This window comes from Rhinolophus sinicus, linkage group LG06 (assembly GCF_036562045.2).
Source record: "Rhinolophus sinicus isolate RSC01 linkage group LG06, ASM3656204v1, whole genome shotgun sequence".
Taxonomy (NCBI): Eukaryota; Metazoa; Chordata; class Mammalia; order Chiroptera; family Rhinolophidae; genus Rhinolophus; species Rhinolophus sinicus.
In genome coordinates, this window is record NC_133756.1 from 25241404 (window position 1) to 25254948 (window position 13545).

The 13545-nt window shown below is 38.6% G+C and overlaps 1 protein-coding gene across 1 annotated transcript in view; it reads left to right on the plus strand.

The window, feature by feature from the left end:
* The first annotated feature begins 3013 nt into the window (after window positions 1–3013).
* The window catches only part of PRKAA2 (protein kinase AMP-activated catalytic subunit alpha 2), a 48444-nt gene continuing 37912 nt past the window's right edge, over window positions 3014–13545 (plus strand). Inside the window, exon 1 of the mRNA XM_074334766.1 lies at window positions 3014–3198. Coding sequence (XP_074190867.1) covers window positions 3105–3198 — 94 coding nt within the window. The 5' untranslated portion in view covers window positions 3014–3104. The remainder of the gene's footprint in view (window positions 3199–13545) is intronic.

Sequence of the window (13545 nt, forward strand, 5' to 3'; positions counted from 1 at the left end):
GAGAAAAACACTCTCACTCATGAAGCTTACATTCTACTTGGGAGAGACAGACAAAACAAAACAAAAAAACAGAGTAAACAAGTAAATAGTATGTTAGACAGAGTTGAGGAAGTTAAGGGGACGGAGAGTTCAGGGCAGGGTGTATGAGTGAGGTGAAACTGCAATAAATAGGATTGGTCAGAGCAAGTAGGCCTCACTCAGAAGGTGACCCTGAGCAACTTGAAGGAACTGGTTATTGATAATACCAGTGGAATGTAGTTTATTAGATTAGTGGTACTCCATTATTCTCCTATTCAGGTCTTGCTTTAGAATATTTGAAGTAAAGTAACGCCAAAGACCCAGTAGTAGGAGGGTAAAGCAGTAACAGTTGGACTAGGGTTAAGAAGTAAATAGCTGCCTGGTCCACCGAATCTCAGAGATTGGCACTAAATAACACACGGACATTAAAACATCATTGGAAAATAATAAAGTGGGGAATATTGGGCTTACCAGACATCTTTAGGGAGTGAACCCTCAAAAGGCATGACTGTTAAGCAGATTTGGTCTGATTAACTGTCACACTGTATTGCTCTGTAGGGAGAGGCAAGGATGGAACCATATCTAAAACGTTCAGGGCAATAGAAGGCTGAGTGCTGCCAGAAGTCGTGCTTTCCCACCCTTCTCACCCACTTAACATTCAACCGTTCCTCTAAAAGAGCTAAAGGTCAGGTAAAGAGCTAAAAATATAAATTTAAAGGGCATATTATTGGCCTGTCCTAGAAATAAAAAACAAAAAAATCAAAAAAACAAGAATGGGACGACAATTGTGAAGATTTTAAACTTACACGAGCACCACGTTTTTATAGGCAGCTGTGGTAATAGTAGAGATAAAGGGTAAGTCAAAACTAGATATGAGGTCTGACTCTGTCACTTAGCTGATTAGCCTTGGACAAATCAGAAAGGGAAAAAACTAAGTTTTATTATCTATAAAATGGGGATAATCATAAGTTTCTTTTATGACAATTAAATGAGATACTTGTGTTTAAATGGACTTTTTAATCAAAGTATCATACACTTGCTTGACATAAAAATAAAGGTAGTTCATAGTAGCTAGGTAAGGCTCATTGTTACGACGTGTATAACTTAAGTTGTAATTATCAACAAATAGTTAAGACAGTGCAAAATGCCTTAAAATATCTATTTATAGTCTGTCTTCATGTAGCTTCAAGAAAACAATCTAATAGACTTTTCAACATCTTCTAACGGAATGTTAGAACAAGAGACAGACATGAATCTTATATTGCAAAAGCTGAAGAGGTATTTTGTTTTCTTATTCATCTGAATGAACACTGAAGGATTGAGCTTAACCAAATGAAAGTTTAGTATCTAAAATAACTGGCTATTTTCTCCAAATTGCCAGCTAGGTAGAGCGATTCTTAATGATACTTCTTGTCAGCAAGAAAGATGATCGCAAGAATGAATAAAAATAGCCTCTGTTCAACAGCTGTGATATCTATAATTTATAAGCTGTGATCATTTCTCATCAGATTGTGTTGGTGTGTAAACAAGAATGATGTATGTGCGCCATTTGTGTATTTATCGTTTCTTAAAAAAACAATTTTTGTTACATCTTATTCTTTCTGATCAATACATTTCTCTCTGTACATATAAGCAGTGCGGTAAGTGACTTCTTGTTAGAGGAATGTGACTTTGAAACTGTATTGTCATACACAATGTTAAAAATGTTCAACTAATCCTTACACATTATTATCAAGCAGCCAATATTTTTTAAGCACTGTTAAGATAGGCAACATTAAAGAACAGGACAAGAAAGGGAGGGAGGGAGGGAAGGATATATAATCACTTCATTACCAAATTTTTGTCAGTCTAGTTTCCTCTCACCCTTTTTTACCCCGACTTCTATCTTTATCACATTTATTCTTTCATTAATTTGTGCATTTAAATTGCCCTTGCTTTTTTTAAAATTAAAGTTTATTGGGGTGACAACTGTTAGTAGAGGTATGTAAATTTCAGGTTTACAATTCTATGATGCATCATCTATATATCACATTGTGTGTCCACCACCCAGAGTCGGTTCTCTATCATCCATCACCATATACAGGAAATTGCCCTTGCTTTTAACAATTTCTCTTTGCCCTTATGTATTTTACTTTCTATGTTCACTGTATTCAGTTTCCTTTTTCATTTCTTTCACTGTTTCTGCACAGTTCCATCGCAAACTATTCTACACTATATATTAATACAAGCATGTGCTAAAATACAATTGAGCAAATATGCGGCTGTGATTTATTGGAGAATGTTGTGCAAATTAGAATTGAGAGCGCGGGAGGAGAGCGTCTCTTCCACCTATAGGAGAAAATAATCGAGAATTATAATATACGTGGAGGACGACTGAATGGAGCACAGATTCGAGTTCTCCATGTGCCATGACCTGTATCACAAACACTCAGCCTGAGAGCCTTCCTTGAGGCTCTCTGACTGCTCCAGGGTCAAGGCCTTTCCCGTCACCTCCTACCCAACTTCCCTTAGACTCACGTAGCCCTATTTACATCTCCTCTCTCCCCACTCTTAGGGCCTGTTTGTCTTTTTTAAAATTCTACTTCCAACCTCTTTCCATTCCCTAGGATTCGGCCCAAATCTCACCCCCACATTCTCACTCCGTTCGGTGTTCCCCATAATGGGCCCCTATAGCCCACTCTCGCCCTCCAGCCTCTCCCCCAGGTAAAGGGGCGCGGTCCCCTGCACCCCGACCTCGCACACCTGTCAGCCTCCGACCCCCCCTCCGCCCCCTGCTCGGGGACCCCTCCCTCGCTGGGCGCCCGGGTCCAGCCCCCACTGTCGCCGCCTGCCGCAGGGGCCCGGCGCACTCGCCCCCCGCCCCGCCTCCCCGTGCGCTCCGCGCGCCCCGCCCGCCGCTCGCGGGCCTTCCCCACCTGGCCCCCGCCCCCGCCCGGCGCCCCGGCCTCCGCGCGCCGCGGCCGGCCTGCTCCCCCGCCCCCCCGGCGGGCCCGCTGCACTGTGGGTAAGCGGCGGCGGCGGCGGCCGCACTCCGGGGCCCGCGGTGGCGGCGGCGGCGGCGGCGGAGCGGGCTGCGCGCGCTGAAGATGGCTGAGAAGCAGAAGCACGACGGGCGGGTGAAGATCGGACACTACGTGCTGGGCGACACGCTGGGCGTCGGCACCTTCGGCAAAGTGAAGAGTGAGTACGCGCCCGCGGCGCTGCGGGGGGCTCCCCGCCTCGCGGGAGGTCGGGCGCACTGGGGAGCCCCGGAGCCCCGGGCCTGGCGGCAGGTGGGGCGGCCCCGGGCCGCGCGGAGCTGGGGGCCCCGGAGGGCGGTGGGCAGCGCTGGGCTCCGCCTGGCCCCGCAGCGGCGGCTGGAGCCGGGCAGCGGGCGGGCATAGGCGCCCCGGGCTCTAGGGCCAGCGCCCAGCTGCGGTCGGCTGTTGGGGAGCAAGGCGCCCCTGCCTCCCGGACCTCGGTGCCCTGCTCTCCGAAACGGGGAGAGCGGGCTGTTCGGTGAGGCGCCCTCAGCTCCGAGACCGTGTGGATAGGGCTGGGGGATGACATCCGTCACTGATGGTTTCCAGGTCCCATTTCGTGCCAGGTGCCCTGTTCGGTGCTTGACGTGTGATTTCATTGAATCCTAACAGCACCTGATGAAGGTGTCATCCTCACCTGGAAGGTGAGAGCACGGGGACCCCTAGAGGTTTAGGACAGTGCCCAAGGTCACACAGAAATTGGCAGAACCAGGATGAAGTGTAAAATGTCTTCCAGTGCTGGCCCGGCTGGAGGTCCTTGCCACCCTGATTCTTTCGTGCTGCGAGACGCTGGGTTGGTGCGGCCGGCTGTTCAGGGGATGTTTGGGGGCCGAGTGGTCTTTCTGCGGGGCGTGTGAACCGCTGGAATGCGGCTGGGTTGGGGCGGGTTAATTACGACGGGAAGTCTGAAGGTTGGTTGGCGTGTGTACAGTGGTTCTAGGAAGGCTTCTGGGATGAGGGGAGAACAAAGTTTCCTTGGTGTCGGACCCTGTAAGGTGTGGGGCTGAGGGGGCCAGAACTGCTAAAGCCGATTCTGCTAAGGTCTGTTTTGTTGATGATGAGAGACCATTTTGGATGTAGAAAAACAGGCTGCTATCAGAATTTCTCCTCCATGCTAGTTAACTATTAAACTTTCCTTTTTTGTTGTTGTTAACAGGAGTCACATGGGATTTAATTAATTTGTCCTCTTTCCAGAACTAGAACCAGTTTATTAAAAATACTTTCCGTTTGATTGTTGCAAATCCAGAATTATAAGTAGAATGTTGGCTGTTTAATTCTTTTTGCTGTAGAAATGTTGGATAGGCAGTTTGGAGATTTTATTCTGAGACCTCTATTTCCTTTAAAATTCATATTTTAATCTTAAATCTATTCAATGGAAGAAACGTATTGTTCATTCCTGTTGCCAGAATCAGCTTTTATTTCCTTACACATATCTGATACCCTTTCCTTGTTCAGAAAATACCGATTGAGCGCCTCCAATGTGCTAGGCACTGCTGTAGGGAATAGGGATCCAGCAAGGAACAAATCCAGATTAAAATCCCTCCTTTTGTGGAGTTTATATTAGTAGGGGAAGACAATAATCAGTGTATATGTAAAATACATAGTATGTTTAGCGCTACTGAGAGAAATGAATCAGGGAAGGGAGGCTAGGGAGTTTTGTTTGGTTAGCAATTTTCACTAAGGTGTCAGGCAAGAACTCACAGACAAGGTGGGGTGTGTGTCCAGGCCTAAAAAGGTGGTAAAATTCTTTGAAGTCCCATGAGGGCTGTGAACTTTTGGGTTGTTTTGGAAAGACCTCATAAATAGAGTGGGTTGTGAGCATATGTTTTAAAATGAATATAGGAAGATCTAGAGATTGGATTGATGCCTGAAACATTACTTGTCATTAAGTGGTATTGCTGAGGACTATTGTGTTTCAGCATGATGCAATGACTCAATCAAATGGTGCATTTGCTATCTGGACATGTATGTACACTCTCAAAGTTAGATAACTTACCCTATGTCCTAAATTGTGTTAACATTTTTGTTTATTTCTTTAAATTCTTCAACTGTAACATGAATATAGACTAAAACACCCATCACATCAATTGGCCCATTGTCAAGGAACAACTTAAATCTCTTTTGTATATGTTACTCTTGAGCTGCTTCCAGGCACTGGCTTCTTAAAATATAAACCAACAGAAGGCACTTTGATTTATGAGAAATCCTTTGCCTGGAGGACCCCTGTCCAATGAGCAACCATTCAGAGGGGTGTCCTAACACTATGTTAGAACCTCTCTAAAGTTAGATTGTGGTTTTTCCATCCATGATTCGAATTAGTACAACTGTTTGATTAATACAAATTATAGAAGTTGCTACAATCTAAAGTTACTCATTTAATTCTTCAAGGGACAAGAAACAAAAGCACATGCATTTTTAAAAGCAACTTTGTTAGGTATATCGTACATATTATAAAATTAACTCATTCCAAGTGTACAATTCATTGATTTTTAGTAACTTGACCAAGTGGTGCAACATTCATCATAGATCAATTTTCGAACATTTTTATCACCACAATAGGATCACTTATGCCCATTTTCAGTTAATCCTCTTTCCTACCCTCAGCCCCAGAAAACTACTAATATGTTTTCTGTCGGTATAAATTTGCGTTCTCTGGACACTTCTTATAACTGGGATTATTCAATATGGAGTCTGCCATGTCTAGCTTCTTTAACAATGTTGTTGAGGTGCCTGCATGACATAGCATGTATTAGTAGTTTGTTCCTTTTTATTGCTGAGTAATATTCCAGTGTGTGGGTAGGCCACATTCTGTCTACACATTCACCAGTCGATGGACATTGTTTTCAGTTTTGGCTTCTTACAAATAATGCCACCACAAACTTAACTTCACATCTGAGTCTCTGTGTGAATGTATGACTTTATGTATCTTGGAGCTATAACTAGGAATAGTTATATCCCAGGCCATATCATAGTTTTATGTTTAGCTTTTTGAGAAACCGCAAACTTTTCCAAAATGGTTGTACTTTTTTACATTGCCACCCACAATGTATGAGGGTTCTCATTTCACCACATGCTCACCAGTGTTTGTTATTGTCTGTCTTATTATAGCCACTCTGATGGGTGTGAAATGGTATCTTATTGTGGCCTTAATTTGCATTTCCCTAATGACTATTGATGTTGAACATCTTTTCATGTACTTATTAGCCATTTGTATATCTTCTTGGGTAAGATGTCTGTTCCTATCATTTGCTTATTTTTTGATTGGGTTGTTTGCCACTCGTAGGTTGAGTTATAAGAATTCTTTGTAAGTTCTGGATACAAATCCCTTATTGGATATGTTTTGCAAATATTTTTTCCCAGTCTGTTGTTTGACTTTTCATTTTCTTAATGGTGTCTTGAAGTGTAAAAGTTTTGAATTTTTATGAGGTCTAATTTATTGATTTTTTTTCCCTTTTATGGACCATGCTTTTGGTACTTAAAAAAACTTAATAGGAGATGATTTCATTTTTATGGCTATAAAAACATGGAAATGGAAGAGTGAAGAGTATCTTATATGCTTTGTCTCTTAATTGTTATGCTAATTACAGATTTTGAAAGTGGCATAGTTTTCATTTAATAGCTCTGGATTCAAGTTATTTTTAAAAGGTATATGGAAATTATTTGTTGGTAAGTAATTAAAGCCTTATTTAGAATGTTTAAATTGAATTTTCTCCATTATTCTGTTGTGAAATTATTTATGGAAGCAAATTATGTGGGCTGACAGAGTTTAAAAGTAACACTTTTTACTTATTTAATTTTTTTCTCTATATTGATCGTTTCGGTTCTTACTCTTTCCAGGATAGGGTGGAACTACTGTTTAAGAGCTCTTGTAGTTAGACTTGTTCAGTTCTTATCTAAATTAGTAAAGGTGATAGAAATTCTAGAAGAATAGATCTGTTGTTTGTGTTATACAAAGCCTGGTTGAAGAAAAAATATATAATGTAATGTGAATTATTTATTTAAAAAGAATCCTACATTTTCAAGGCAAGAACTGCTAGATTTCTGTTTTGAAATAATTACTCTTCATCAGAATTATACACCAAGGGATACTTTATAAGCACAGTAACCTCTTTCTAGCCGGCAAAGTCTCATCAAGGAATTTACCTTCTCTGTTTTTCATATACTTTCTTGAATGGCTCACAGAGTTCGCTTTTAAGAATTTAAGTAAATGTTTTACTAATTCTCAACTTAATTTTTGAGATAACTGGAAAGATAAGCAAATAGAACTTTCCCTGAAAATTTTTAACAAGCAATGTGTTACCTTTTTTGAAATGTAAATACATCTCAAATGATAAATTGAATTTTGGACAAATGCGTAGTCAGTTGGTGGACCTGCAAGTTGTGCCTGTGGCCTTTTGGGCTCTTACTGGGATTATTTTTGACTCCCATGAACAAGACAGAGGTTACTCTCTGGGCCATGTTTTCTTCTAGAAAGAATACTAGAACATGTAATCTGTTAGGGATTTTACAACTTTATCACTAAATGGATTGTTTTAAAAATTTAATTTCGAAAAGGATGTGTTTAATTTTTTTCTTCTGTTTTAATGGAAATTTGAATTACTGAAGACCAGAGCTGAACTGTAGAGCAAAAGAAAAAGGAAACGTGTTTGTAACACTTTAGTGATAAAAGTTACAAATTGATTCAGTTTTTGTTATATTCTAAGTACTATATGTAGACTTGATTTTATTCATTCCCCAGGGTAATCCTGAGTTTGACATTATCTCCATTTTACAAGGAAAGAAATTGAGAATGAGATACTTTAAGTTGCCCTGGGTCACATTACTAGTAAGCGGCAGAATTAGCAGTCAAATTCAGGGTTCTCTGACTCCAAAGTCTGTGCTATATGGAATGTAAAGTCAAAATGCACAGCATGTTATCTTGTGAGTTTCAAACCTACAAGGATATAATTTTACATGTCTGTAAATATTTATCAAGGACTGAGAAAAAGAGATTTAAATGTCTTTAATTCACATTTAGAGAGAATAAAAGTTTTTTTGAAACTCCATATGTATTCTTAACATTTATGTTTTTATATTCCCAACTTTTATACCTCAGTCCTTTCTATGTCTTATATGATGAATGTGCTGAATTCTAACAATTTTAACCCAAATTTCTTAGAAATACTAGATACGTCAGGGTTTTTTTTCCCTTACTGTGAAAGCAGCCTTGACTAAGATTACCAGTAACCTTTAGTAACCAGACTAAAGAGAACTTGTAAAAATGATTTGATGTCCTAGAAAGAACATTGATTTTGAAAGGCATTAATTAGCTCTGGATTTTAATTCCATTGCATTACTAGTTACATGGCTTTGGGAAAACCATTAAATTTTTCTGAGCCTGTTTCCTCCTTTATAAAATGGCAATAACAACATTTGGCCTACCTACCTTCTCGAATTCTTATGAGGATTAAATGGTTGAGGTACAAGAAATGGCTTTAAAAAAGATAAATTGCCATACAAATAGATTGCATGGCTGTTGTAAATTCTGCACCCTGTGTGAGGTGTTAGTAAGTGATTGCTGTGTTTAGAAATGCCTTCATTTCGGATATCAACTTTGAGACAGCGATCTCAAAAAAATCTGCCTGTATTTTTTTGGTTGCCTGCATTGAGGAAAATTGTAAAAGACTATTTTTGCTATATGATACTTAATTATTAATGTTTATATTAAAATGCAGTATCCTTTTTGAATAAGTCATGTAATTTGCTTTTCAACAATTATGGAAAATGGATAAAATAATGAAATGGAAGTAATAGTGAACGTTCATATAAATTACTAGCTGAACTGATTTTACTTTTGAAATAGTGCTAAGTAATGAAGCTGTATTACTTCTCAAATACTAGATGATTAGTGTTTGACTCAAAATCAATTCAGTCATATCTCGTAAATAATTAGGTAAATGATATGCTATTTAGATTTCTTTTGCTAACATATATCATTTATGTCATATCGACATAGGTAATTTTGTCCTTAATTTCTGAAAGGATTTTATTCATTTGTGTGATCAGTTGTCTGACTCTCAAAAGATATTTCCCTGTAGGAAATAAGTTATAAATGTGAATAAGTTCAGGGTAAATCCACAAAGGCAGCATGGTATATAGGATAGAGAACATTGGATTTGGTGGACCTTTTGCTGTGTTGTAAAGCCAGCTGTGTGGCCTTAAACCAAAATCACTTGATTTATAAAAAAGAGAATAATATTAGGTTGGTGCAAAAGTAATGGCGGTTTAAAAGATTAAAAACAGTTGCAAACACCGCAATTACTTTTGTACCAACCTAATACCATAAGTTCCCTTATGCTGTTGTGAGAAGTATATGAGAAAATGTAGAAAATACTCAAAAAGACTTAAGTCTTATGTACTATTATATACAAACCCATAATTAGCTGAACTCTGAGAAAAATCTGTGCCCTCGTTCTGAGACCAGAAATTTATTTCATGAGGGGGAAGAAGAGTTCATGATCTCCTGGTTTCTTTTTCCCAGGTCTTCTTTCATATTTCACTTAAATATGTTCAGAAAACGAATTCTCTGGATGCTGCTCACTCATCACCCTCTCCTATGCGTCACTTGCAGTGCGTATATACAAGCACTAACATACATATTCCAGATCCTGTGGTAGTGATCATAAAACTCTTCAAGGAAGGAGGCAAAAATTGGGAAAGGAAGGAGAGTCTGAGCAGCTGGCAGTTTTTATGTATGGGTCATTTTTTAAGGCCTTGTCTCCTTCAAGTAGAATTGAAATAGTAAATGAAGTTTATTTTTTTAAACTATAGAAAATACAGACTGAGCTAAAAATGCCTTCCTACAAACTTGGACCTAACATATCTATGTAAATTAGAAAGGATTTTTGTAGTTTGATCATATACTGAGGTAATTACCTCAATTCCTTGGAGTTTTCTCTCTTTCCCATGCTGACACAGCACTGCTTTATCTAGTTTTCTTTGTGCAAAAACATGAAAAATATTCACTTATGTTGTGGGAGATGGTAAAGCATTTGGTACTACTCCTTTGTAATGATAATACTGCCCCATCTATTCTTCTTAGATTCCTGTGGTTTCCTTGATGATACAACAATATTTTGAAGAGAAATTAGTGATTTTTTAAAAAGCCAAGCAGGTAATTTAATTCGATCTACTTTGTTTCCCTGAAAATAAGACCAGATCTTATATTAATATTAATTTTTGCTCCAAAAGACGCATTAGGGCTTATGTTCAGGGGATGTCATCCTGAGAAATCACGCTAGGGCTTATTTTCCGGTTTGGTCTTATTTTCGGAGAAACATGGTAGCAGAAGATCTAATCTCAAATCCTTTAGGAGCTAATGAATAAGTGAGTAGCACAAGACCTCTAAAATACTGGATGAGAGTGAATCTCCCTAGTATATTAATTAGGTACAAATATAAGAGAAAGCACCTTGAATCTGGTTGAATAGATTTTTACCTATTATTTAAATGATTGAAATGAATATGCAAAGCAATGTGTTTATTTTGCAATGTGGTGAACCATTTTATTTTTAGTTTGGTATTATTAAGGAAAGAATTTCAGGCAGCTCTTATCTCTGCTAATAATAGAAACCTTCTTCACCCCTTCAAGGGATCAGTATTCTTGCTTAAGTGGTGTCTTATGTTTAACAGTGTTTGCCTCTGATGCATTTTACTATATTTCTTTTGATGGTGTCTTTGTTTTTAAAGTGTTAATATTTCTTTTTTAATTTGCCCTTAGATTTTTGAAACACCCATTATATGATTCAAAATAATTTTCAGATCTTGCTATAATGTCTCTTATTTTGAATGCCCATGTATCAATTTATTAAAATACTTTGTTTTTTTTTCAGAATTTTTTCTTAATATTATTTTATATATTTTATGTACTATTAAAAACACCATGAGCAGTATGTTCTCATTTAACATCTCTCCATTTCTGAATTACAAATTAGTTATAAACTAGTTATCTAGCTATCATAGCTGAAAATAATAGAATAAAAATTTTAAGTGTACCAGTAAATTTTTGTAAATTCTTACTTGATAAACACCATAAGTATTAATTAATTTATTAATTAATTTTCTTTTCTTTTTTTTAATTAAAGTTTTTTGGGTGACAATTGTTAGCAAAGTTCCATAGATTTCAGGTGTACAATTCTGTATTACATCATCTATATTATATCACACTGTGTTTATTTCCTTAATGTTTTTGAGTATAATGTGGCGCTATATCATATTACGTAATTGACTTCTGTTCTCCCAGACTTAATGAAATATATATATATATATATATATATATATATATATATATATATATAATTTACTGTGCTTAGTCATATTGAATTTTAAGCAAATATTTTTACTAGTGTTGAAAATGTGGCAATGCTACTGTTACTGGAGAGCAGGCCCTTCTCGGCGCGGTGCCCAGGTTTTTGGTGTCTCAAGCAAAGAATTGAATGAGACACAGAAATGCAGTGGTGAAAGAGCAGTTTATTAGAAGCTAAAGTACACTCCAGAGAGATAGGAGTGGGCCCAAGCAACAGAGTGGCTCAAAAGACTCTGGCTGGCGAGGACTTGGAGTTTTTATTTCCTTCTCTTCTAGAATGGGCTACTCCTCTCCAGGTGTGGGACCATTCGATTGTCACCTGTGGTTGACAGGAGGCTATTCTCTCATCTTTTTAGACTGCACATGTTTCTTCCGAGCGTTCAGTCTGTTATAATGATATTAATGAACTTCTGGGCATATGTATGCTATTACAATGATGGTATAATGAGGTCCAGCTGAAATGAAGGTCATTGTAGCCTTTACCACACAGGTGTGAGTGGCAGGTCTAATCTAGTTAGGTATTTTGTATCCTTTAGCTTCATCATAGTGGTTGATGGCTATAGTGGATAAGGGAAAAAGATTTGGGTGTGGAGGGGAGGTCTTCTGGGCAGTTGCTTTCCATAGGTTGTGTTGAACCATGCGGGAATGTTTGGAGACCCCATTCCTATCTCTAACTGCCTGCCTCATTTTCCCTTGAGAGGCGTGATCCCCATAAGTCTCTACGGGAAGTTGAGGGGCAGGAGGTCTCTTCTTCTGTGTCTGCTTCCTGCTGAATGTGGCCATAGTCCTACCTATTGGGGATTCTTGGAACTCGCGCCCTGTCTGATCTTAGATGAGGGGAAGGGGTCTTGGAATCTGCCCAGAATGCCATGTTGACCTCTTTGCATGGGACGTACTGGAAGTCTTTCTGGGGCATCATTTGTATCCCATCAGCCCCTAGATGAGGAGAGATAGATTTTGGTTAAAGAGTTAAAAGTGTAGGCCCAAGAAACAGGACCCAAAACCATTGACACAAGGTGGTTGTGTGATAGAAATTTTGTTCAGCTTTGGGGAACCTGTGGCCTTTCCCTCTGGTTAATCCATTCATTCAGGTGGCATTAGTCACCCAGGAGCTGGGCCTGGAATCGCCTTGAGCAGGAGGTCAGGGGACTTCCTATGATTCAGGCTAGGAGCAATCTTATGTTTCAGGTTAAAAAGCTGATTTGAAAGGGGATTAAGGTCAGGAACTAGGGAGCTAAGAAACTAGGGAAAAGGAGACTTAAAATTCCTATAGTGCGGGGGTGGGGGGTGGGGGTGGGGAGCTCTCCCACATCACTACAACAGACGATTTACTGAATTAAAACAGTGGGAAATATTCATCACAGAATTTACTTAAATGGTTCTTTTCTGACATTTGAATTCTAAGTCAAATATGATATATGATGAATCCACTTTTTTCTCAGATTCATACCAGGTTCCTTTAGTGTTCTCCTAATTCAGTTAGATCTCAGTTATACTGTATGCTATAAATTTGATTTCAAAAAGATATTTGACTTTGTGTCTTACAGTAGCTCTGTGAATAAGATGAGGCAATGTGCTCTGAATGGCTTATTGCTGCTGAACAACTGTTCCCGAAGAAGTTAGATGTCATCCTAAAGGGAAATCTCAGTCATTGATTCTATTTAAAAAGTATAGTAAGATTTCTTATTTAGGATGGCACAAAGCTAGATGAGGTAATTAATAGAGAAAGCATAGAATCAGAATTTAAATCTATATTGGCTGTTTGGATTGCTAGGTGAAAATCAAGAAGGTGAAATTTAATAGCGCTAAGTGTCAAATCTAGCACTTAGGTTATAAACAAAAACAAACAAAAAAACAGGTGCATAAAAGAGTAGTATAATTAATAGTAGTTCCTAAGATGTTGAAGTTTTAGCTGACCACAAACATGGAAAGTATATATTATGATTGCTTAAATGTAAAAATTGTTGATGGAAAATAGCTGTGTAGAGCCATATTAGTTGGTAGTTGTAGAGCTAGTATAGTCCTGCTGTACTTTGGATTAAGATAAATTTTGAATATTGGGTTCAGTTCTTGGCACCACAATTTGGAAGAAATTTACCAAATTATATTTCATTCAGAGAATGACCATTATAAACAGTATTCCATATGAGATATGGTAAAGGAA